The sequence below is a fragment of the Panthera pardus genome, unplaced genomic scaffold, assembly GCF_024362965.1.
Source record: "Panthera pardus isolate Hobbes unplaced genomic scaffold, ASM2436296v1 HiC_scaffold_27, whole genome shotgun sequence".
NCBI lineage: Eukaryota > Metazoa > Chordata > Mammalia > Carnivora > Felidae > Panthera > Panthera pardus.
Window position 1 is genome coordinate 20,356,519 of NW_026526843.1, and position 23,868 is coordinate 20,380,386.

The 23,868-nt window shown below is 50.5% G+C and overlaps 2 protein-coding genes and 1 long non-coding RNA gene across 3 annotated transcripts; all 3 read left to right on the top strand.

Annotated features, from left to right (window-relative positions):
• Positions 1-6,724: 6,724 nt before the first annotated feature.
• On the top strand, positions 6,725-12,312 carry LOC128773910 (uncharacterized). The gene is given in 4 exon segments (XM_053892028.1): positions 6,725-8,077; positions 8,109-8,777; positions 8,780-11,535; positions 11,537-12,312. Coding segments are annotated over 4 exon segments (5,154 nt in total). The 3' UTR covers positions 11,913-12,312.
• Positions 12,313-17,711: 5,399 nt separating this feature from the next.
• Positions 17,712-19,057, top strand: LOC128773830 (uncharacterized). The gene is made up of 3 exons (XR_008418284.1): positions 17,712-17,784; positions 18,681-18,783; positions 18,941-19,057. It is a non-coding gene; the product is annotated as an uncharacterized LOC128773830 (long non-coding RNA).
• Positions 19,058-19,476: 419 nt separating this feature from the next.
• On the top strand, positions 19,477-20,820 carry LOC109260196 (melanoma-associated antigen 9-like). Its single transcript, XM_053892029.1, has 2 exons — positions 19,477-20,440; positions 20,584-20,820. Exon 1 carries the CDS (start codon positions 19,592-19,594, stop codon positions 20,309-20,311), a length of 720 nt encoding a protein of 239 aa, XP_053748004.1. The 5' UTR covers positions 19,477-19,591; the 3' UTR covers positions 20,312-20,440; positions 20,584-20,820.
• Positions 20,821-23,868: the final 3,048 nt, after the last annotated feature.

Genomic DNA, 23,868 nt, shown 5'->3' on the forward strand with positions numbered 1-23,868 from the left:
CCAAAAGGGAGCAGGGTCCAAACTGGCAGGTCTGGGCATCACAACAAGCTTGGGACCACAGTGATCCCAGAGTCTGCAAGCCCACACTAGCACCAGTAGCACTGGGGAACAGACAATAAGGGGTTTGTTGTTGTATGTGTTTTTTTGGTTTTTCGTTTTGGTTTTGTTTTGTGGTTTTTTGGTCTTGTTTTGTTTTTGTTCTTTTTGTTTTTTTTTTCCTTTGTTGCTTCTTTTTCTTTTTTCTTTTATTTATTTTAAAAATTATTTTATATTATTATTATTTTATTTCTTTAAAAAACCACTGTTCAAAAGACCAACTATGATATAAAACAGTCAGCCCTAGAACTCCACCAGTGAGGGGAGCTGATGGAACACTCTCCAGATGGGAGAAGCTAACAGATACAGTCTACACCCCATCTCCACCTTGAATCACAGACCAGTGCATAGTCTGGGCACCCTAACTGGCCTGCTGCCTCAGTGAGCCCCAGGCCCCTAGCCCACACCAGCCCCAGCTGACCTACCAAGGTGGCCAAAGGGCAATGAACACTGGGACACCACTAGTTAGCACTCAAAATGGCCCCAGCCTTCGTGCCAAGGTGACACAGACACAAAGCACCCTAGAACACTTCAGGCCCACACCACTTTGGCTTCAGATGTCTTGCTAGGACCCTCCGGGTGCAGAGCTCTCTAGAACACCTCATCTGATGTCTGTTTTAAATCCAGTCACCCTGCCAGGGTGTCTTCTAAGATGAGCACCCCAGGAATCCCAGGTTTGTGCCTGCATCAGTTTCCGCTAACCCACCAGGATGCTCCCTATATGGAGTATTCTATTTTTTTATTTTATTTTATTTTTTAATATATGAAATTTACTATCAAATTGGTTTCCATACAACACCCAGTGCTCATCCCAAAAGGTGCCCTCCTCAATACCCATCACCCACCCTGCCCTCCCTCCCACCCCCCATCAACCCTCAGTTTGTTCTCAGTTTTTAACAGTCTCTTATGCTTTGGCTCTCTCCCACTCTAACCTCTTTTTTTTTTTTTTTTCCTTCCCCTCCCCCATGGGTTTCTGTTATGTTTCTCAGGATCCACATAAGAGTGAAACCATATGGTATCTGTCTTTCTCTGTATGGCTTATTTCACTTAGCATCACACTCTCCAGTTCCATCCATGTTGCTACAAAAGGCCATATTTCATTTTTTCTCATTGCCACGTAGTATTCCATTGTGTATATAAACCACAATTTCTTTATCCATTCATCAGTTGATGGACATTTAGGCTCTTTCCATAATTTGGCTATTGTTGAGAGTGCCGCTATAAACATTGGGGTACAGGTGCCCCTATGCATCAGTACTCCTGTATCCCTTGGATAAATTCCTAGCAGTGCTATTGCTGGGTCATAGGGTAGGTCTATTTTTAATTTTCTGAGGAACCTCCACACTGCTTTCCAGAGCGGCTGCACCAATTTGCATTCCCACCAACAGTGCAAGAGGGTTCCTGTTTCTCCACATCCTCTCCAGCATCTATAGTCTCCTGATTTCTTCATTTTGGCCACTCTGACTGGCGTGAGGTGGTATCTGAGTGTGGTTTTGATTTGTATTTCCCTGATAAGGAGCGACGTTGAACATCTTTTCATGTGCCTGTTGGCCATCCGGATGTCTTCTTTAGAGAAGTGTCTATTCATGTTTTCTGCCCATTTCTTCACTGGGTTATTTGTTTTTCGGGTGTGGAGTTTGATGAGCTCTTTATAGATTTTGGATACTAGCCCTTTGTCCGATGTGTCATTTGCAAATATCTTTTCCCATTCCGTTGGTTGCCTTTTAGTTTTGTTGGTTGTTTCCTTTGCTGTGCAGAAGCTTTTTATCTTCATAAGGTCCCAGTAATTCACTTTTGCTTTTAATTCCCTTGCCTTTGGGGATGTGCCGAGTAAGAGATTGCTACGGCTGAGGTCAGAGAGGTCTTTTCCTGCTTTCTCCTCTAAGGTTTTGATGGTTTCCTGTCTCACATTCAGGTCCTTTATCCATTTTGAGTTTATTTTTGTGAATGGTGTGAGAAAGTGGTCTAGTTTCAACCTTCTGCATGTTGCTGTCCAGTTCTCCCAGCACCATTTGTTAAAGAGACTGTCTTTTTTCCATTGGATGTTCTTTCCTGCTTTGTCAAAGATGAGTTGGCCATACGTTTGTGGGTCTAGTTCTGGGGTTTCTATTCTATTCCATTGGTCTATGTGTCTGTTTTTATGCCAATACCATGCTGTCTTGATGATGACAGCTTTGTAGTAGAGGCTAAAGTCTGGGATTGTGATGCCTCCTGCTTTGGTCTTCTTCTTCAAAATTACTTTGGCTATTCGGGGCCTTTTGTGGTTCCATATGAATTTTAGGATTGCTTGTTCTAGTTTCAAGAAGAATGCTGGTGCAATTTTGATTGGGATTGCATTGAATGTGTAGATAGCTTTGGGTAGTATTGACATTTTGACAATATTTATTCTTCCAATCCATGAGCAGGGAATGTCTTTCCATTTCTTTATATCTTCTTCAATTACCTGCATAAGCTTTCTATAGTTTTCAGCATACACATCTTTTACATCTTTGGTTAGATTTATTCCTAGGTATTTTATGCTTCTTGGTGCAATTGTGAATGGGATCAGTTTCTTCATTTGTCTTTCTGTTGCTTCATTGTTAGTGTATAAGAATGCAACTGATTTCTGCACATTGATTTTGTATCCTGCAACTTTGCTGAATTCATGTATCAGTTCTAGCAGACTTTTGGTGGAGTCTATCGGATTTTCCATGTATAATATCATGTCATCTGCAAAAAGCGAAAGCTTGACTTCATCTTTGCCAATTTTGATGCCTTTGATTTCCTTTTGTTGTCTGATTGCTGATGCTAGAACTTCCAGCACTATATTAAACAACAGCGGTGACCCTATATGGAGTATTCTAGAACAAACCCACTTGCAAAGGCCTTGGCTTCAGTATCTCAACCAGCACACCCACTGTGCTAAACAGCTTGAGACACCATGGCTTGCACACAATTCAGCTTCAGCTGTCCTGCTAGGGCACATTTTGTATGAAGAGCCTAGGGACCACATCAGCCTGTGCCCATTTTAGCTTTTAGCTGTCCTGCCAGGATGCCCCCTGGAATGCCCCAAGACCTCCCAGTTTGTACTTCACCTTAGCTCCAGCTGCCACTTTAGGGCACCCTCTATGCAGAGAGTCCATAAACACCCCTGATTACATCCACATCTGCTTCACCTATTCCTGCCAAGGTGCCCTCTGTTTGTAGAGCCTTGGGTCCTCCCAGCTTTCACCCACTATAGTTTCAGCGATCTTACTAGAGCACCCTCAGCATAGAGAACTTACTAGGGCCCATACATCGCATCAGCTCTAGCCACCCTGCCAAGGTACCCTCTGCACAGAGCACCATGAGACACTCCATCTTGCACCCATCTCAGCTTTTACAGTCCTTCTAGGGTTCCTTCAGCACATAGAAACCCCGGGACACCCTGGCCTGCATCCACTTTAGCTGTCCTGACAGGGCACCTGCTATGTGGAAAGCCCCAGGACGCTCAGCCCATGCCAGCCACAGCTCCACCCAGCCAGCAAATTTACCAAGCACACACAGTTAACACAGGGGATGATGATACACAAATATATTCCTTCCAGCTGAGGAGAAGTGGCTATTCCACCTAATCCATAGAAACAAACACAGAAAGTCAAGTAAAATGGGGAGGCAGGAATATGTTCCAAAAGAGAGAACAAGAAAAAAAAAAAAACTCTAAAAAAGAACTAAAGTAAACAGATAAATAATATGCCTGATAAAGAAAGTAATGATCATAAAGATACCCACAAGGCTGGAGAGAAGAGTAGAAAAAAATGAGTGAGAACTTCAACAAAGAGATAGAGGGATGCCTCGGTGGCTCAGTCAATTAAGCATCCAACTTTGGCTCAGGTCATGATCTTGTGGTTCATGAGTTCGAGCCCCATGTTGAGCTCTGTGCTGATAGCTCAGAGCCTGGAGCTTGCTTCACATTCTGTGTCTCCCTCTTTCTCTATCCCTCTCCCACTTGCACTCTGTCTCTCTCTCTCTCTCTCTCTCTCTCTCTCTCTCAAAAAAATAAACATTAAAAAAATTTTAAAGAGATAGAAAATATAGAGAAGAACCCATCAAAGTTGAATAATACAATAACTGAAATTTAAAAAACATTAGAGGGAATTATCACTCTAGTGGGGGGTGTTGATAATGGAGGAGGGTATGCATGTGTGGGGACAGAGAGTATATAAGAAATCTCTGTACCTTTCCCTTAATTTTGCTATGACCCTTAAACTGCTCTAAAATATTGTCTTAATAAAAATAAATAAATAAAAATAATAATTCTACACTCTAGTTTTTGTATATGTATGTCTAAAAACTTCTAATACCATAAGTTATAGAGTGATATATTCAACTTGTAAAATATTTAAGTAATACACATAAAGCTATACAATATTACCTTTGTCTAAATGATACTTATCTGGATACTAGTCTAAATGATACTTAACTGGAAATATATACCCTTGAATGTATTAAAAAATAAGAAATATTTATAACATCCAAGGAATTCAAGAAGCTAGGCAATGAATACTATAATAAACCTAAAGAAGTAGAAAATTAGACATAATGAATATAAATGCAGAAATAATGTGCCTGTTCACACTCTGTCTCTCTCTCTCTCAAAAATAAATAAACTTTAGAAAAAAAATTTTTTAAAGGGGCACCTGGGTGGCTCAGTTGGTTAAGCGCCTGACTTTGGCTCAGGTCATGATCTCACAGTTCATGGGTTCAAGACCCTTGTTGGGCTTTGTGCTGACAGCTCAGAGCCTGGAGCCTGCTTCGGATACTGTGTCTCCCTCTCTCTCTGCCCCTCGCCAGCTCACACTCTGTCTCTCTCTCTCTCTCAAAAATAAATAAACGTTAAAAAATTTTTAAAGAAATAATGAAACAAATAACAGTTGAGCTAAATAACAAAAGCCAGTTCTTTGAAAATACTTACAAAATACTTTTGCAAATATGATCAATTACTGAAAAAAAGCACAAATAAACAAATTAATTTAAATAAAATTGGACAAAATATAGGTGCACAGGAGATTTAAATATTATAAGAGAACACTACAAATATGTTACACCTTTTCCTCAGTGTAACCAATGGTGGATGTGGACAAGGAAAGGTCTCTACTGTGAAAACTAAGGAAACGTTGGTTAAAATGGAGTCAGAAGTCCAGTAGGGGGAGCTCTCACATACTACCACTCTTGGTCAATTGCAGACCCAACAGAAAGCGCCCCACCTTGCAAGTAGATTATACTTTAGCAACTACTTTATAATCCCAACAAAGGTAATAAGGTTTCCTTATCACCTAGCAACAGCCCAGCCAATGAGAGAAGGTCACAATTTAGCCAATGAAAAGCCACTATATTTCAAACTCCCAGTTTACTCCCATAGGCTTTTCTGCTCATAAGAGCCCTCCAAACTTTCCCCTTTTCTCTATAAAAGAACCCCTCCTTTGTTCTCCAGCATTGCCTATGGTTTTGCAGTAGCTTGTGTGTCCTAATATTGCAATTCTCTTTTATTACAAAAAAAAAAAAAAACATTTTGCTGGTAAAATACTTGGCTGTTTTATTTTTAAGGTTAACATAACATATAGAAGTATTTCAGCCAATAAACTATGAAAGAGAAAATGAGAGAATTACCATCCTGCATTAATAAAGGTGGTAATTGTTTTTTTTATTTTTTAATGTTTATTTTTGAGAGAGAGAGAGAGAGAGAGAGAGAGACACAGAGTGTGAGTGGGGGAGGGGCAGAAGGCTAGAGAGACAAAGAATCTGAAGCAGGCTCCAGGCTCTGAGCTGTCAGTGAAAGGGCGGGCCTACGCCGGCCGACTCCATCTTGTTCTGTGTTCTCCACCTTGAGTGACTATGTCCCCGACATGACCCCTTTTCCGGGAAAATCACAGAAACCTCAGACCTCGCCTCCTCCCCTTGAGTAACCTCCTGCTCACCCCTTCAAACTTCCTGATCAAAACACGCCCAGCGACCTGCGTAACAGGACTCCGACCCTTCCCCAGCCAATCGGCTGAGGCCACAGCCATTACCTCACCAACTGCCCCTAGACCCCTATAAAACCTTTGTGCTTTTGAAACTCGCTCTCTCTCCCTGGTATCTCACCACTGCGTCGGTGCAGGTAGGGGATTGAGCTCGAGCTAGCTCGAATAAAGGTTCTTTTGCTTTTGCATCGGACTCGGCTCCCTAGTGGTCTTTGGGGATCACGAATTCTGAGCCTAACATTTGGGGGCTCGGCCCGGGATCCCCAAGACCCCCGAGGGACCCCCGACCCGGAGAGCCTGACTGGCCACGGTTAGTGTCTGTCTGTTTGTTCTGTCTTTTCTGTGTGAGCTCACTTCTGGAATTCTGGTAGTGCCCGACGCGGTCTAAGTGGACGCACTGGAGGACCACGGGCCGGGAGTTTCGGAAGACGTTCCGATTCTCCCTTCTGGAGGGACGTGGAATCCCCTCATCGGTTTTGGAGGGACGTGGAATCCCTCATCGGTTTTGGAGGGACGTGGAATCCCCTCAAATGTCTAAGCTAGCTTTCAGTTTTGCTTCCATGGAGTTGGAAGATTTTCTAGGGGCCCTCTGTTTGTCTGTTTTTGTGTTTCTCTGTTTTGTTCTGTGGACTTACTGGACGGACGTTATGGGACAGACTACTCCTCTAAGTATTATGATTGATCACTTTAAGGATGTGAGGGGAAGAGCTAACAACCTCAGTGTGGAAGTCCGAAAGGGTCGGTGGCAGTTTTTTTGTTCTAGCGAGTGGCCAACTTTCAATGTCGGATGGCCACCAGAGGGGACCTTCGACCTCCCTACCATCCACCGAGTCAGGAGTATCATCTCTCAGCCTAAGACAGGCCATCTTGATCAGCTCCCTTACATTATCACTTGGCAGGACCTTGTAGAAGACCCACCCTCTTGGCTTAAGCCCTTCCTAGCCCCGCTCCCTCCGGAGCCAAAACCCATTCTTGCTTTGCAGGGGACAAAGAAGAAGAAAAGTCTTATCCAGCCTTCAGCACCCCTCTACCCTGTCTTACAGGGGGGTACTGAAGAAGAATTAATTTTTCCTCCCTCGTATAACCCCTCTAGGATACTGGAAGAACACCATCCTCCCCCTCCGGGGGAGGCAGACGCTGTTCCAAGAGCAGGAGGCGGAAACGCTCCAGTGGGAAGCCCGCCCTTCACCAGACAAAGGGCTCAGAGGGAGCAATCCGCCTCCGTTGCCGACTCCACTGTTCTGCCCCTGCGAGCCACCGGACCCCCAGACGCGGAGGGGAATCAGCCCCATCACTATTGGCCTTTCGCCACTAGTGACCTCTACAATTGGAAAGCTCAGAATCCTAAGTTTTCCGAGAAACCGGCAGGGCTTATTGATTTATTAGACTCTGTTCTTTTTACCCATCAGCCCACGTGGGACGATTGCCAGCAGCTTTTGCAGGTCCTGTTCACGACTGAAGAAAGAGAAAGAATCCTCAATGGGGCCCGAAAACTAGTTCCGGGCACAGACGGGAATCCCACCACCAACCAGGCTCAGATAGATGCCTCCTTCCCCTTAACTCGGCCCCAGTGGGATTTCAACACGGCAGAAGGTAAGGAGAGGCTCCGGGTCTACCGCCAGACTCTAATGGGGGGTCTCCGAATGGCTGCTAGAAAGCCAACCAATTTGGCCAAGGTAGGAAATGTACAACAGGGAAAAGATGAATCTCCGGCTGCCTTTTTAGAACGGATCATGGAGGCATTCCATACCTATACCCCCATGGATCCAGAGGCTCCGGAAAGCAAGGCAGCTGTTATCATGGCCTTTGTAAACCAATCGGCCATAGACATTAGGAGAAAATTACAGAAAATAGATAGACTAGGAGAAAAAAGTCTGCAGGACTTACTGGTGGTAGCCGAAAAGGTATATAATAACCGGGAGCCTCCTGAGGACAAGCAGGCTCGCGCCATGGCGGCTGCCAGCAGTAAGCAGACTCGAGACCTGGCCAGAATACTACTAGCTACCACTGCTGACTCCCCTGAGGAACGAGACTGCCGTCTCCGGCAGCTGGCAGACGACACAAGAAAAGGTAAAAAGAACCACCAAGGGGGGGAAGCAGAGGCTGCAGAAGGATCAGTGCGCATGCTGCAAGGAGATAGGGCACTGGGCCCGAGATTGTCCAAAAAGGGCCGGTGGGAAGGGAAGCAAGACTGATCGAGTAAAAGTCCTAGAGCTAGATGAACTAAGTGATTAGGGGAGTCGGGGTTCGGACCCTCTCCCCGAACCCAGGGTAACTCTTAAAGTGGAGGGGACCCCTGTTGACTTCCTTGTCGACACCGGAGCACAACATTCGGTCCTCCGCACCCCACAAGGAAAACTAGCCAGCAAGAAGTCCTGGGTACAAGGGGCAACTGGTATGAGCCAGTATTCATGGACTACCCGAAGAACAGTAGATTTGGGAACGGGCCGGGTATCCCACTCCTTTATGGTAATACCAGAATGCCCCTACCCGCTGTTAGGACGGGACTTACTGACCAAGATTGGAGCTCAGATAACTTTCAGACAAGGGGGGCCTCAGGTCACCGATGGCAAGGGCCACCCCATCCAGGTACTGACCATGAAACTGGAGGATGAATACCTCCTCCACCAGGAGGCGCTCCCGAGAGAGGATAATATAGACAGATGGCTACAAGAATTCCCCTTGGTTTGGGCAGAGACTGGGGGGGGATGGGACTAGCCGCTCATAGGACCCCAGTCCTGGTAGAGCTCAAGCCAGGAGAGAGTCCGGTAAGGATCAAACAATACCCCATGTCTCAGGAGGCCCGGAAGGGGATCCAGCCACACATCCGGAGACTACGAAGCCTAGGGGTACTAGTTCCTTGCCAGTCTGCCTGGAACACCCCCTTACTGCCGGTCAAAAAGCCTCACACAAATGACTATCAACCGGTACAAGACCTCCGGGAAGTAAATAAAAGGGTCGCGGACATACACCCAACTGTTCCCAACCCATATACTCTCTTGAGCTCCTTGGCGCCCTCCAGGGTCTGGTATACTGTACTAGATTTAAAGGAGGCCTTCTTCAGTCTGCCGCTGGCACCCCAGAGCCAACCCCTGTTCGCCTTTGAGTGGCATGATCCGGAGGAGGGCTACAGTGGGCAGCTCAGCTGGACACGGCTGCCTCAGGGATTCAAAAATTCGCCCACCATCTTCGACGAGGCACTACACGAGGACCTGGGTGAGTACAGAAGGGAGCACCCTGGCCTCACCCTCCTACAGTACGTAGATGACATCCTGAATGCTGCTGACATGGCCAAAGACTGTGAGGGAGGGACCCAGGACCTGCTGGCTACCCTGGGGGCTTTAGGGTACCGGGCATCCACGAAGAAGGCTCAGATATGCAGGGAGAGGGTAAGTTACCTGGGATATATCCTGGAGGGCGGACAGCGGCGGTTATCAGATGCCAGAAAAGAAACTGTCCTAAAGATCCCTACTCCCACCTCCCGAAGAGAAGTGAGGGAATTCCTAGGATCAGCCGGCTACTGCCGCCTCTGGGTTCCAGGTTTTGCTGAGATCGCCAGGCCCCTATATGAAGCTACCAAAGAGGGGAAAACATTTAAATGGACTGAAAAAGAAGAAATTGCCTTTAATCGGTTAAAAAAGGCCCTCCTAAGTGCCCCAGCCCTGGGCCTACCAGACATTACGAAACCCTTCCACCTCTTTGTAGACGAACATAAGGGAATAGCAAAAGGGGTTCTAACTCAAGCCTTAGGCCCCTGGAACCGCCCAGTGGCTTACCTGTCTAAGAAACTAGACCCAGTGGCTGCCGGCTGGCCACCATGCCTAAGAATTATTGCGGCGACAGCACTCCTAGTCAAGGATGCAGACAAACTGACCCTAGGACAGGAGATCTGGATCACGACCCCACACGCCATTGAAGGGGTCCTGAAACAGCCTCCTGATAGATGGATAAGCAACACACGTGTGACTCATTACCAGAGCCTCCTACTCAACCCTCCACGAGTGCGGTTCCACCCCGTTGCAGCCCTCAATCCTGCAACCCTGCTGCCCGACCCTGACCTAGTTGCTCCACTACATGACTGTGCAGGAATCCTGGAACAAGTACATGGATTCCGGATGGACCTGACCGACCAGCCCCTCCCCGATGCCGAGGCTACTTGGTTCACTGATGGCAGCAGCTTTGTGCGAGATGGACACAGGTATGCGGGTGCAGCGGTGGTCACCGAAACGGACACCGTATGGGCGGAGGCTCTACCCTCTGGAACGTCAGCCCAGCGAGCGGAGCTCATAGCCCTCACCAAGGCGCTGATGCTGGGAGCTGGAAAACGGCTTAACATCTACACAGACAGCCATTATGCATTTGCCACAGCTCATATTCATGGGGCAATTTATCAGGAGAGGGGGTTACTGACGGCAGAAGGACGGACTATAAAAAATAAGCAGGAGATACTTAACCTGCTTACGGCCTTATGGCTTCCTGCCAAGCTAGCCATTATCCACTGCCAAGGGCACCAAAAAGCTGATAACCCAGTAGCTAGAGGTAATCGAAAGGCTGACCAGGCAGCCAAGGCAGTAGCCCTTACTCCAGTCCCCACCATGACCATACAACTACCGGACCCGGGAGACCCAGTTTTACCAGACCAGCCCAAATACTCCCAGGAGGAGTTACAGCGGATCAAGAAACTCCCCATGGCCCAGGAGATAAAGGGATGGTGGTATACACCTAACAAGGAGCTCGTGCTGCCAGACCGGCTCGGAGTCTCAATATTAGAGCACATGCATCGGTCTACTCACATGGGGGCCCGAAAATTAAAAGACTTAATCCGACATGCCGGAATCAAGATTCACCAACAGGACACCAAAATAGAGCAAGTTGTATCTGCCTGCAAGACCTGCCAACTCACCAACGCGAAAGCCACATCAAATAAAAAAGGAACCAGGCTCAGAGGCACCAGACCGGGAGCCCAATGGGAAGTCGACTTCACTGAAGTCAAACCAGGAAAGTATGGTTATAAATATCTTTTAGTATTTACAGACACCTTCTCTGGCTGGGTGGAGGCATACCCAACCAAGCATGAAACGGCTCAGACGGTGGCTAAGAAGCTACTAGAAGACATCTTACCCAGGTATGGTTTTCCTGCCATGGTAGGATCAGACAATGGACCAGCTTTTATCTCTCAGGTAACACAGGCAGTAGCCAAGGCGGTGGGGGCAAACTGGAAATTACATTGTGCTTATAGGCCCCAGAGCTCAGGACAGGTAGAAAGAATGAATAGAACCCTAAAAGAGACCCTTACCAAATTAACCATGGAGACTGGCGGGGACTGGGTGACTCTCCTACCGTACGCCCTTTACCGGGTTAGAAACACTCCTTACACTCTGGGTTTTACTCCCTACGAGATCATGTTTGGCAGGCCACCCCGTTATTCCCAGCCTTCGAGCTGAACTTCTTGCAGAGTTTAAAGATCAAGAACTTTTTCTTTCCTTGAGAGGGCTCCAGAGGGCGCACGAGGACATTTGGCCGCGCCTCCGTGCCATCTACGAGGCTGGCCCGACCCCGACACCTCATCAGTACAAGCCGGGAGACTGGGTCTATGTCAAGAGGCACCACCGAGAAACTCTCGAGCCGCGCTGGAAGGGACCCTACATTGTAGTGCTGACAACCCCCACCGCTCTCAAAGTAGACGGCATCGCGACCTGGGTCCATCACACCCACGTTTGGCCAGCGGACCCCTCCTCGATCCGGAAGGACTTCGTCACGCGATGGGCCATCAGTCGGGACCAACACAACCCGTTCAAGCTCAAGCTCAAGCTACAGCGCATTCGACCCACCTAATATTGGTAACTCTGTTAACTCTGCTTGTCATTGCTCATGCTGCCGGGAGTCCCCACGCCCCCCAAAACATCACCTGGCAGATCATAGATACCAGCTCGGGGACAATACTTAATTAGACCTCCCAGAGCCACCCCAGGGACACATGCTTCCCAGAACTTAGCGTAAACCTCCAAACTCTGTTCCCCTTGTCACCATAAATGCAGCCGGTCCCATGATTGGGTCCGTAAGTTACATGACAAGGGGGGAATGAAAGGGCGGGCCTACGCCGGCCAACTCCATCTTGTTCTGTGTTCTCCACCTTGAGTGACTATGTCCCCGACATGACCCCTTTTCCGGGAAAATCACAGAAACCTCAGACCGCGCTTCCTCCCCTTGAGTAACCTCCTGCTCACCCCTTCAAACTTCCTGATCAAAACACGCCCAGCGACCTGCGTAACAGGACTCCGACCCTTCCCCAGCCAATCGGCTGAGGCCACAGCCATTACCTCACCAACTGCCCCTAGACCCCTATAAAACCTTTGTGCTTTTGAAACTCGCTCTCTCTCCCTGGTATCTCACCACTGCGTCGGTGCAGGTAGGGGATTGAGCTCGAGCTAGCTCGAATAAAGGTTCTTTTGCTTTTGCATCGGACTCGGCTCCCTAGTGGTCTTTGGGGATCACGAATTCTGGGCATAACAGTCAGCACAGAGCCTGGTGCGGGGCTCGAACCCATAGACTGTGAGATCATGACCCGAGCCAAAGTTGGATGCTTAACCGACTGGGCCACCAAGGCGCCCTGATAAAGGTGGTAATTATTAATGACTGCCGGCATCAGCACAAAGAGAGACAACCAGACAATATGTAACGCCTAATGGAAGTACATAGCATCACCTATGGAGTGGTCTTGCAAAACAACAATAATAACAACAATAAAACAAAACAAACACAAGCAAATTAATCTGATCAAGCTTACACTTCTAACCACTAATTAAAAGAAACACAAGAGGCTAAAACACATGTTATGGGACACCAAATTGTTACATTAAGTAAAATCTACACTACAAGAAACAGGTCACAATAGAAGACTTGGTTTGTTTTCTTTTTTCCAACAACAAAAAAATTGTACGGAAAAAGATGTGATGTGAGGGGAATTTATAGATTTTTAAAGATTTAAGGAACATAATGAATAATCACAGCTGTGAACCATATTTGGACACAAATTCAAATTTTTGAAAAAGTATAAGGCCCTCAGGTAAATATGAAAAATAACTGGATATTTTCAATATTTAACATTTCATGCTTAGAAATGTACGTTGAAATATTTAGACATAAAATAATTATTCCAGCAGCTGAGGTGCAAAGTAGGTGGAGAAATAATTGGAACCAGATTGGCCATGTAATTAAGGTTTTTGATGATGAGGGTCAGGTATATTGAGTTCATTATACTATTCTCTCCACTATTGTATATATTTATAACTTTCCACAAGAAAACATTTCATTATAATTATCATTTTATTAAATTTGAAGTCCTAAGTGAAAATGATCATTTTTAGGGGGGAAAAATGTCCAAATTGGCCCATACAGAAATAAAAAAAAAAAACCTTAACAATACAAACTGAAACTGTTTTCAAAACTAAAGTCACCCTCAAAAGTTCTAGGACAGGCAGTTTTGGGAGCCAATTCTACAAAATATCAGGGAAAACTAATCACCATCTTATGTCAACTCTTCCAAAACTATAGAAAGATGGGCAACTGTTCAACTCATTCTCCCAAGCTAGCTATTCTTTTTTTTTTTTTTCTTTTTTTTGAGAGGGAAAGAGGAGGGAAGGGTGGAGAGAGAGAGAGGGAGAGAATCTTAAGCAGGCTCCACACTCAGCACAGATCCTGATGTGGGGCTTGATCCCACAACCTGGGATCATGACCTGAGCCAAAATCAAGAGTTGGATGCTCAACCGACTGAGCCACCCAGGTGCCCCTAGCTATTCTTTATTCAAAAATTAAATGTGGACATACCACAAAAAGAATACTTGTGCCAAGTTCATTCATATAGCAGCAAATATCCTAAGTAAATTAATAGCATATTCAACCCAACAGTGAATTAAATGAGCAGTAATGTCTAAGGGATGAAAATATGATTTAACATTAAAAAATAATTTCAATTGTAATTCCCTACATTGACAAATTAGAGGAAATAAAAAGCATTTGATCACATCAGTTAGTAAAGAAAAAGTATTTTAAAGAAATTCAAGATGAATTCATAGTAAAAAGTTTTAGCAAACTAAGATGAGAAGAACTTCCATTTCCTAAAATAGTGAACATATTTAAATGTCAAATGTTAGAGGCATTCCCATTAAAGACAGGAACTACATTTAGGTAGATACTCTCACCTTCACCATTCATACCTGTACTGGAACACAAAGCCAGACCTATGAGTGTCATATAAATAATATGTATGCACATTGAAAATAAAGAGATAGTGTTTAATAACAATCTCTTCACTTATTTTGAAAAGTCAAAGGAATAGGCACGTGCGATATTCAAGGGGATGAGACTTCAGATAGTGTATGAAAGATCCTTATAGCAAACTACCTAGCTCTGCCACACAAAATTATTAACAAGTTAGAACATGTAATAGAATATACCCCATTCACAATGACAACAAAATTCAAAAATTACCTATAAAGAAGCCCAGCAAAAATGACAAGATCTATGTAACTATACAGAAAACTATATAACTAGGGAACCTGAGTGGCTCAGTCGGTTAAGCATCTGACTTCGGCTCAGGTCATGATCTCACAGTTTGTGAATTCAAGTCCCACTTCGGGTGAGCTAGAGACCTGCTTTGGGTGACCCCTGCTTCTCTCTCTCTCTCTCTCCCCCACCCCTGCTCACTTGCGCCCCCTCTCTCTCTCTCTTTCTCAAAAAAAAAAAAAAGCCTATACATAATCATATCAATTATACATATATATGACACATAGCTTTATATATCTTTATAAATATAGTTAAGTATACAAGTACACAGGTTTACTGATAGATTCAGGTAAAAGAGGTCCCAAATAAATGAACCAGTATATATTGTTCCAGAATATTCTAAACACAGAATTCTGTTTAAATGATTTACAGATTTAGTGCCCTACCGTGTAGCTGGCAAGATGACTATCAAGCTCAGACTGCTGACTTCTCCCCATACCAAACCTGGAAGACTGTAGAAGGAAGGGGAGAAGGGGAATCAACAACAAATTATAAACAACAAACAGGAGAAAGTTCTTCGGGAGAATAGGGAGTAGTGAGTTGGTGCCTGTGTCTGGGCTTGGGGTGTGAAGAGCAACAGGGATGTGGGAAGGTACTGTAGGCTGCATAGATGCAAATGACAGGATGGATAGGAGAAATTATTTTAAACTTCTGCCCCTACATCCTGGCACAAATCTGAGGCGGGTTCTGGCAGCACACATGCCAGTAGCCCTGGAGTAATACCAAGACAGAGGGAAAGATGGGATGATTGAGGCATTTGAGTCCAGAGTCTGTGCTAATAACCATCTGAAATCATCTTAGCAGGGAGGAATACCCTTTCCAAAAATTATTATGTAAATAGAATATAAACAACAGACTAGAATAGAGAGTATCAAAGCAAATCACATGTAGTAAGACAAGTTAGTCTTCATCAAATAAGTATAGTCTACACACATATACACATATATATGCACACTCATATAAATATATAACATAAAGAGGCATGCATATGTATGTGTGTATACATATATATGTATATAGTACACACACTAAGTAGAGTTGGACAATGTACTTCTTACTATGGATGAGCATGACAAAGGAAAACTCACTGCACTGGACCCTGCAATATTAGATAACCATAAAATCGTAGGATCATCCCCCAAAACCCTTGGAGCTCCTCAGCCTCCTCAGTAAATTAAATCTTGAACATATTTCTGAAGTCTGGGTGCTGGCAAAGGGACCACATGGGAAGCAGTGCATGTTCTCTGACCCTTGCCCAGGTTTATGGGCACTAAAGCTCCACTTCAGGCATTTGTCCTGCAACTGCGTGCATTCCCTAAGTGTTGATGAGAGCCTCCTGGGTAAGGATTGAAGATGGCACATGACTCAGAATACTGGGGGCTACTTAGCCCACCTGTGCCCCTGTTGGCAGCTATGAGAGACCTCAAGCCAGGGCAAAAGGCTGGGCACAACCCTCAAAAACGTTCCCTCATGTCTTCAGGAAAGATAGGGAGTGAGAGCCTGGGTCTGAGGCTCTGACCTGCCGGTGCCAAAGTAAAAATGAGGCTCTGACCCAAGCCTGCCAGAATCAAGGTGAGGATCCCAGAGAGGAGGGAAGACTCCCCCCCCCCCCCCCCGCCCCAACCTCCGCCAGCCTCCGAAACCCACCTCTGAGGGATATTATCAATGCCTGGGGACCGGTGGCCATGGGGTCCAGACGTGACGTCCGCCGACGTCCTCCCTGCAGACAGGGGTGACAGAGGTGGGGGTCTCGGTCCAGAAGGCCCAATTCAGGTCAGCCAAGGGAAGGGGCCCAGACCCGGCAAACAGGCATATACGTCGACCTGTGAGGGAGCACAGCGGGCCACCGCAGCCAGGAATCCAGGTCAGCCCCGCCGGCAGCCCAGAGAGACCCCGGCAGGGTCGTCAGGCGGAGCCCCTCTCCCAGCAGGGCTGTGTACACGGGGCCCCAGAGGGACGCGCCCCGGCTCTTCATGGAGCAGGTGTTGGGACCTGAGGGACAACCGTGGAGCCCACTCCACCCCGGCGACAGGCGCTCTGCCCCTGCAGCGGCCCTGGGGTCCCTGGAGAGGGAGGCTGCAGGCCGCGTCCAGCCACCTGCTCCTCCGAGATCCGAGGGAGCTGAGGACCTTGGGGTGAGGGGCAAGATCCCAGTTAGGAGAGAGCAGGGACACGGGCCGGGCCAGGGCCAAGGGACACAGGACCCCAGGACACACAGAGGGGACCTCCCAGAGTTTGGGCCCTGGCATCCTTCCAGTAAGGGCCCGGGGCGGGATGGGGACTCCTGGAGGCAAGTCGGGCCAGACTTCCACAGCCGGGTCTCAGAGACATGGGGCAGAGTAGGGGGTGGGGGGGGCGAGGAGAGGGCTCGACACCTCAGTTTGTCAGAGGGCAGGGCCCAGGTCCTGCGGCGATTCCTGGTGAGTATGCAGAGGACGGAAAGGAGCCTGGACCCAACATCAGAATCAGTCCTGTAAGGCCCCCGAGCGGGATGGAGACACTGGGCAAGACTGGATTCATGCATCCGGGTCTCAGGTAGCCAGGGCCGCGGAGTGGGGTGCGAAAGGGCAGAACAGGGGGAAGGATCGGTGAGCTGGGGAGGACAGGGGACCGTCTGTCTGTCGGGAGCAGCCGCTCAGGTGGGCAGAGGTGAAGAGGGCCCAGGTGCTGTCAGGAGACCAGGTCCACCCCAGCCCAGAGCTACGAAGTCAGTCCGTGCCGCAGGCCCGGGGAGCCCCTGCATCGGGTGGCCAGAGGTGGCGGGCGCCCCGTCACTGAGCCTGGGCGGTGCGTCCCAGAGACCTTCGGACCCTGGTCTGAGGGGCACGAGTTCCCTTCGTCAGCGGCCACGCGCCCAGGCCATCCCCGGGGTGCAGGAGGCCACGGAGGGAGCACCGAGGGAGGGACTCCGGCCCCCAGAACGGAGGCCCCGGCCCGGAAGGCGACCCCTAGCGGCAGCCTAGGGAAGCCCCTAGTGGGAATGAAGCCCCGCGGGGTGTCTGGACTTCCGCATCCGGGTCTCAAGAGACTGGCGGGGCGGGGCGGGGCGGGGCGAGGGGGCCTCGGCGTCGTCGGCGTCTTCCGGCCTGCGCCTCGAAGCCCGTCGGGCGCGGGAAGGGCGCCGAGCCTCGTGGGCTTCGAGGTGAGGCCCAGAGGGAGGAGCGAGGGAGCCGGGACCCAGAGGGGAATGAGTCCGGCGGTGGGGGCGGCGGTGGAGGCCGCAGGGTGGCGCGGCCACGACGACTGTGACCAGGGCGTGAGGCGTGGGCGGCCTCGGGCTCTGGGTCCCAGCCCGACCGAGAGCTGGTTGCGCGCGAGGAGCCGGCGTCAGGCGGCAGAGCCCGAGGCCCAGGCCGCCCAGGGAGTCCGGATGGGGACGAGAGGACAGGGCTGAGGGACCCCAAGGAACCCATGTGAGCCCCTGCCATCGGCCCCGGGCCTCCCCGGACTTGGTCGCCTCGTGCGACGCCAGCCGCCTTGGCCCGGACCTCGCCGGGCCGGGAGGGCTCTGGTGGGAGGCAGCGGGCCCGGGGCTCCCCGGGAGAGCCGTGCGGGAGGACGGCCGGAGGCCCCTTGGACCCCAGCCCCGGGGCCGCCGTCGGAAAGCCGCCCCCGCGGTGGGTCTGGGCGAGGGGAGGGCCTTGGTGTGCGGGGCTGGACCCCGGTCAGCCGAGGCAGGATCCCGGGCCCTGGCCGGGGTGCAGGGGAGAGAGGAGGCGCTGCCTCCCAGCCCAGGACACCTACGTAGGGCCCGGGAGGCCTGCCCTGCCGCTCGGGTCCGCTCTGGCTGTCAGCGGAGGCCCAGAAGGGGCAGGTCCAGGCTGGATGGGGTGGGGGCTCCCGGGGTGGGGGGGCGCCCAGAGTCCTGGCCAGAACCTCCTGGCCGCAGTGGGGGGTGGGGGCCCGGGGCGGTGCACGCGGTCTGCACCCACCCTGAGACCCTGAGGCGCCCCCTCCGTCCCTCCCTCCGTCTCTCCCTCCCTCCCTCCCTCCCTCCCTCCCTCCCTCCGTCTCTCCCTCCCTCCCTCCGTCTTCCAGGGGCTCGGAGAGCTCTGGAGTTGAGGCCTTGGTCTGAGGCAGGAGTCCCGAGGTCACAGAGCAGAGGAGGCGCGGCCGCGTGCCAGTCGGTTGTCCAGGCGAGGTGCGTGCTCCGCGCGTGGGGCCGGGGGCTCGCCCATCCCACCCCAGAGGGGACCCCTCGGCCCCCAACCCCCACGCGGCCCCCGCTCTCAGGCCTGGGAGCTCGGGCTCTGTGGGCTGGGCCTCCCCCTGAGGAGCCACCCCTCATCTGTCTTCAGGGTCTCGCGACCATCATGCCCCTGGGTGAGAGGGGTGCGCTCTGCAAGCTTAAGGAGGAGCCAAGAGAGGTCCCGCTGCCATGGGATGCACCGCTGCCAGAGCCTGAGGACAAGGAGGTGGAGTTGAAGAAGGAGGAGGTGGAGGAGGAGGTGGAGGAGGTGGAGGAGGAGGTGGAGGAGGTGGAGGAGGTGGAGGAGGAGGTGGAGGAGGTGGAGTTGGAGGTGGAGGAGGTGGAGTTGGAGGTGGAGGAGGTGGAGTTGAAGGTGGAGGAGGAGGAGGTGGAAGAAGTGGAGGTGGAGGTGGAGGTGGAGGTGGAGGTGGAGGACGTGGAGTCGGAGGAAGAGGAGTTGGAGGAGGAGGAGTTGGAGGTGGAGGTGGAGGTGGAGTTGGAGGTGGAGGAGGTAGAGTCGGAGGAAGAGGAGTTGGAGGAGGAGGTGGAGTTAGAGGAGGAGGTGGAGTTGGAGGAGGAGAAAGCAGAGGAGGAGGAGAGGGGGGGCCCGTCTCCCTCCTCCTCCTCCTCCTCCTCCTCTTCCTCCCTGTCCTCCTCCTGCTCTGTCCTCATTCTGGTCCCCCTGGAGGAGGGATCTGCTGCTGCCCGGTCCCCGAGTCCTCCCCAGAGCCCTCGGAGCACCTGCCCCTCCCCCAGTGCCATGGCAGGCGCTCCGGGGAGCCAGTCCCACCAGGGCTCCAGCAGCCCCGATGAGGAGGGGTCGAGCACCTGGGGGGCCCCGGCAGGGGCCCAGGCCTCGCTCCCAGATGCGCTCCGCGTGAAGGTGGCCGGCCTGGTGCTGCTGCTGCTCCTCAAGTATCGCACCAAGCAGCCGACCACACGGGCGGAGATGCTGGCGGCGGTCAGCCGAGATGACCGGGACCGCTTCCCCGTGATCTTCCGCCGAGCCTGCGAGTATCTGCAGCTGGTCTTTGGAGTCGACGTGAAGGAAGTGGACCCCCGCGAGCACTCCTACGTCCTGGTCAGCATCCTGGGCCTCAGCTGCGATGGGACGCCGAGTGGTAGGGACGGCATGCCCAAGACCAGCCTCCTGGTGCTGGTCCTGTGGGTGATCCTCCTGGAGGACGACCGTGCCCCTGAGGAGGCGGTGTGGGAAGCGCTGGGGGTCATGGGGGTGTATGCCGGCAGGGAGCACGTATTCTATGGGGAGCCCAGGGAGCTGCTGACCGAAGTCTGGGTGCAGGAAGGGTACCTGGAGTACCGGCAGGTGCCCGGCAGCGAGCCCGCACGCTACGAGTTCCTGTGGGGTCCCAGGGCCCACGCAGAAACCAGCGGCGTGCAAGTGCTGCAGCACATCCTCGCGGTCAACAGCAGGCAGCCCGGGGTCTCCGTGTCTGTCCGAAGAGGCTGTGAGCCATGAGGAAGAGCGGGCCTGAGCCCGAGGGGCAGCCGGGCCCGTTCCCGCCTGGGGTCGAGCAGCTTCTCCTGCGGGGCACGAAGCCAGGCCACTTCTCGCCTGCGAGTGCGAGCAGAGCGGGCGCTGGGCGTTGTGAGTAGTGGAGGGCCAGGGCGGCTTGGGGGAAAGCGGGGCCAAGAGCACGTTTGGGTGGGTTCTTGTTCTCTGTCTACGTGGCCTCGGAAATCGATCTTTGTTTCCTCGAGGAAGTTTTCAGATGTTGTTCCTTGTCACAGAAGGTTTCGTGAGCTTCGGGCTCAGCGTGGGAGTGGCACCCACGCCACAGGTGTTCGAGAGTCAGAGTTTTGCCGTTTGGTGCAACGAGCTGGGAACCCTTCCGTCCTCGTTCGGGATCCAGAAGGGAATCGCGGTGCCTGGGCTGGGCACAGACAGGGATGTCTTGCAAACGTGAAGACCTTGGCAGTAAACGGATGGTTTCAGGACATGGAGAAGTAAAAGATGTTCGTTCTTGCTTCTCGTCCCTTGTCGTCTGTCATTCTGGACAAGGGACATAGAGATGTGTGCCTGCCTTTGCTTGGGTCTCCAAGAAAGGAGGAGACACTCGATCTGAGCAGAGGTCCCCAGCTCACTGGGACATTTGTGGCCGGACATTCGCCGAGCTCTGCTCGCTCTCGGAAGGGCCCTGTGTTGGCAGTGAGGACACTAGGAGAGAGAGGCAGGACACGTCCCACCCATAGGTGACTGTCTAGCAGCGACAGTCCCAGTGGGAAGGCAGGGAAGGGTCCCCTAAGAGGAGCAGAACAAACCAAAGAAGGGTGAGGCAGTGTGGCTCCAGGGGGAGCCCTACAATGGAGACATCCTGAGCCAGGCTGGCTTGGTGTCTCTGGTCAGTGTGATGCCTTCTGCGCAGCTGATCACAATGAAACTGGATGTTGACAGTGGCCAGGCCCACAGATGGTGTCCCTTAGGGGTATGAGCAAAATCTCAAATAGATAATTGCTCTGAGAAGTTCCTTTTGGATCATGGACAAACCAAAGAAATCTCCTCCTGGGTCCGGAAGTGAAAGTGTCCTGCACTCTTGTCCCGGTGTAGTTGAACACAGTGCACGGACTAGGTGTTTTCTACCCATCATCTGCAAGGATTTCTGGAGAAATGCAATAATATTCCTTTAAAGTCAAGCCCAGAAGGCTCTAGACGGACACTGTTGTTCCTGGCCATGGGAAACCAGAACCAAGTGCATTATAAAGATGTTTTCATTTGATTATCTTGAGTGTCCTTAGACAGCTGTAAGCCAGGTCTAGGTTTTGGTGTGGGAGAAATGAATGAAAGTTGTGGTTTGGACGGAAGAGCATGTGGAAGGAGGGAGGAAGTTGGTCTTTGATTCAAATTCTAGCAGCTTTGTGCTGTATCCAGCTGGGACGACTCCCCCACGCCTACATTCCACGCATATTCTCATATATCCCACATATATCCCCTATTTAGAAAATGGACTGTGGGGACCCTGGGCGGCTCAGTCGGTTAAGCATCTGATGACAGCTCAGAGCCTGGAGCCTGCTTCAGTTTCTGTGTCTCCTTCCTCTCTGGCCCTCCCCTGCTCGTGCTCTGTCCCTCTCTCTCAAAAATAAATAAAACATGTTTTAAAAATTAAAAAAAGAAAATGGACTGAGTTTTATTTATGAAGCACCCTCTTTGGCTTATTAGCTGTTCCATGTTCTGTTGAGCTGCATATTCTCTAGCATGACCTGGAAAACAAAAAATATCCCAGAGGAGAGAGTAGAAGGGTCTGGGATCAAAACAACATTAGAAACAACTGCCATTCATCACAGTTCCGATATGTGCCCGGCACAGTGCGAGGTGCTTTCCATACATCACATACATTCCTGCAGTCCTGCAAGATGGGGCTTATGAAACCCACTTACTTCACAGATGAAGAACCTGAGGCCCACAGGGCTTGGTCGTTTTCCCAGGATCACACGGCTAGTAAGTGACAGGGCAGAAACCGGACCCCTGGTCTGAATTCATGGAGAGCCCACGCTGTTCCCACCCACCCCAGCCTGTGGCCGACCGTCTGACTCCTACGTTTCTCTTCTCGCTCCCATGGTGTTTCCCAGGTGACATAAAGTAGGACCCCGAGGCCCAGGTAGTAAAAACAGGCCTAAGGAAGAAAGGTGACAAGAAGAATCAAACACAACTTGGGGATTTTCCGAGTCTTGTCCAGAGCAGACTCTGCTAGGTGCCGCCGTTTCTTTCCAGTCCCAACACTTTCCCCCATGACAGCCCCTGGTCTTCCCACATGTGCCCTCCTGTCCAACTCCGGAACCTGGCCTGCCGGCCAGCTCATCACCACCGCCTCCTCTCCTGGCTGCACAAGGGCTTCATGCCCTCCCATGACATAGAGCATGCCTCCTCCCTGCCCAGGTTCCCTGGCTCTCCTGGAGCTTACCCTCCAACCCCTCTGACAGCTAAAGCCCTTTTGATGGGAAACGGGACTTGGACTGTGACCTTAAGACATCTGTTCATCCCTCCCCAGGGAGTCTTCCATACACTCTCTGTTTTCCCAATGGGCTGTGAGGAATGTCTCATTGCACCTATAACCTACAGGGACTTGGGGATTAACCCTGATGTTACACAGCGGATATTTGAAGCCACCCTGGTGTGTTTGCAGTAGGACTTCAATGATTTTCTTATTTGAAGCTGGGAACGGAACACATATTCAGATGAAGGAGCTTATTTAGGTGGTCAGATAGTAATGCTTCATCACAAGTGGTAGATGAGCAAACATCCACTGAAGTCAAATTCCTAAAATCCCTGGAATGCTCCTGGGTGGCAAAAAATGGTTCCTCGGTGGACATATTAGGCCAAATTGAACCAGAAAGAAAGAACCATCCTCCCACTGCCTCTTGTCTGGTACCAGCCCCACGGAAAAGCCCTGGCGGCCAGTGAGCCTAATGGCACCTGTGCAGGTAAGGTGTTGAGGCAAGTTTAGTCACGTGGAGGGTAGCAGAGACTCACAGGTTCAGACTTTACCCATGTTTCAAAAAGAAGGAGGAAATCCTCGCCTATTGTGATTACAGATGGCAATGCAGGGATTTTCTGCAGGCAATGCAGAAAAGTACTATTGAGTGAAGAAGGTGAACGCTTCCTGCTGAGAGGTACAGGATCCTCTTAACATTAGATGTGGTTCTCTATTTGAAAGTATCTGTCATGTGGTAGGCACTTGAAAATTCAAAGAAAACCAAGGCAAATCTGACCTCAGATTACTCCTCCGAGCAATAAGGTCGGTTGTCCTAACAAATTATGATAGTTGCCTTTGGTTGAGCACCTACTGTGTAGCGATACGTGGGAGAAATTTCAACGCTCATCCATACCGTGTCTTTGCTTTCCTTCCTGGACACAGGGGACCCTGCATTTCCAGTCCACTTGTAGTTAGGAAGGGTCATGTGATGACCCTTTGCCACGGAGACGTGAGCAGAAGCATCGTTCGTCACATCCAGGCATCTCAGAGCCAGTATGTCGGTATGTCAGCTCCGTGCTGTCTCCCTTGATTCACCATGGCCACC

Bases quoted from the DNA above. Each gene is read 5' to 3' on its own strand.
- LOC109260196 (XM_053892029.1), top strand. From the start codon at position 19,592: ATGGCAGGCGCTCCGGGGAGCCAGTCCCACCAGGGCTCCAGCAGCCCC.